The sequence below is a fragment of the Vipera ursinii genome, assembly GCF_947247035.1.
Source record: "Vipera ursinii genome assembly, chromosome: 5".
Lineage (NCBI taxonomy): Eukaryota > Metazoa > Chordata > Lepidosauria > Squamata > Viperidae > Vipera > Vipera ursinii.
The window spans coordinates 57,005,572-57,007,611 of NC_139518.1; the positions used below are offsets into that span (position 1 = coordinate 57,005,572).

The following is a 2,040-nucleotide window of genomic DNA, read 5'->3' on the forward strand; positions in this document are numbered from 1 at the left end:
TTCTTCTATGTTTTTCCCCTGTGCACACATATGTGATATTTTACTGCAAGAAGCCACTATGTTGAAATAACAGTTATGATGGGTATATTGTGCCAAGAAAGCATGTAACCATGGCCTTTCTTGGTACAATTGATTAGTGTTTTTTTAAAAAAAAGTATTGTTTTATGCCATATTAGCTATGTTTGGTAAACTTTCACATCAGATACAGCGGGGCAAAAAGTAGAGAAATGAGAAGGAACCCCATGCTTTACAAAGCCATACTAGCCACAATGCAGTTTGTGGCAGGTGCTGTCTTTTTCTGCCTGCAAGCAAACATTTTCTTGAGCTCCCCCCTAAACCGATTGTGTAGCCAGGCATAAAGGAAGGCATTTGTGCAAGCAGACATCATGGCAAACCAGTGGCAGATTAGCTGAATAAGGTTAAAGTATTGCTTGTCTATCAGTTTGATTTCGACATCTTTGATGACATTGAAGATATGCAGTGGCAGCCAACAAACCCCAAAGGCAGCGACAACCAAGACGAGCAGGCGAAAAGTCTTCCTCCGCTTAGCTCGGTCACACTCAGCTTGGCTCTGGGTAACATTCCCAGGAACGACTCGGTTTTTCAGCTTGACTGAGATCCTCAGATAGGAGGCAGAGATCACCATTAAGGGCAGAATGTAGGTGAGGATGAGGGTGCTGTAGGCATAAGCTAAGCGATCCTTCTTCCTGTTGAACCAAAATTCTTCACAGATGGAGAAGTCCAGTTCTGGAAATTCTGCATGGTAAGTACGGACCAAGGCTGGGGCAGCTAGTATGCAACTCAACAGCCAAATAGCCGCCAGGATATATACACAGGTGGGGATTGTCAGCCTCCTCTGAAGGGGATAAACCATGGCAAAATACCTGTCCACAGCAATGACAGTCAGGGTGAAAACAGACACAAATACGGTGACCGGCTGCATCAGGAACACAAAGTAACACATGAAGCGCCCAAAGATCCATCCTCTGGGTTCAAAGGCATATGCCAATGTCAGGGGTACACACGTGGCACACATCAGCATGTCTGAGAATGCCAAGTTGCCCACAAGGAAATTGGTGACGTTGTGCATTGTTTTAGTCTTGCAGATAACATAAATAAGGAGATAATTGCCAGTGATGCCAATGAAAACCACCAGAGAGTAACAAGGAATAATGAGAGGCTTAAAGAACTGGACAAGCTGGAGCCCCAGGAAGAGGCTGCTGGTGTTGTTCTGAATTGCAGAAAGAAACCTCTGAGAAGTCATGTTTGCTTGATCCATTGCCTTTCCCCACTGTTATAATTTTCTTGCTAATAAAATTGATTTGGGCACGCAAACATGCCCGTAGGCTCATTAATTTTTTTTTTAAAAAATCACATTGGGAAGATGGACAGATTTTATCTTGAGTTTGGCCACCTTGCATTTGCACATATTCATCTGCAAAAGACAAGACGCAGAGGTGAGCCTCAGTAGACACCTCCTCACACACAGGAATAATAAGATACAATTAATCCACTGGGACCCTCTTTTCTTCCACATAAATCCAACTCTGTCCCATTAAAAGCATGCTACATACACTGAGAAAATCATTATTATACTAAGAACTATACTTACAGCTGTTATCTCCAGACGTCCGATGTCATTCCGCATCTTCTTCTTCTTCTTCTAATCTCATTTGATTTTTCAAACCCACGACCAGTTAGAGCTGCTTGTAACAGCAAGAGGGAGGGAGGGAGGGAGAAAGCAAGCAAGCTGCACTTGGTGAATCGAAGGTTTTTTTAGCAGTCTTCACTATATATTCAGAATGAATTTGGGGGGAGGGATCTCTCTCCATTTAGTGCCTTCGCTAAAGTATTTTTCTCTCTTGATTGGCGAGCCATCTCTGAGACACTTTATCAACAAGAACATCTGAGCTAAACCCGGTGCAGTTTCCTGCTGACAGCCCCTGAAGCAGAGCGAGCCTTTGGCGCCGCTGACTTTTTAGAAAAGAAATGTTGCTGAAAGGATGAAGTAGTAAAAAAATATTATCACCACTAGAGGGA

General features: G+C 43.3%; 1 protein-coding gene across 1 annotated transcript; it reads right to left on the reverse strand.

Annotated features, from left to right (window-relative positions):
* Positions 1–216: 216 nt before the first annotated feature.
* On the reverse strand, positions 217–1,279 carry LOC310640960 (prolactin-releasing peptide receptor-like; the record flags this gene model as incomplete). The annotated part of the gene is made up of 1 exon (XM_083363551.1): positions 217–1,279. One exon carries the CDS (start codon positions 1,277–1,279, stop codon positions 248–250), a length of 1,032 nt encoding a protein of 343 aa, XP_083219677.1. The 3' UTR covers positions 217–247.
* Positions 1,280–2,040: the final 761 nt, after the last annotated feature.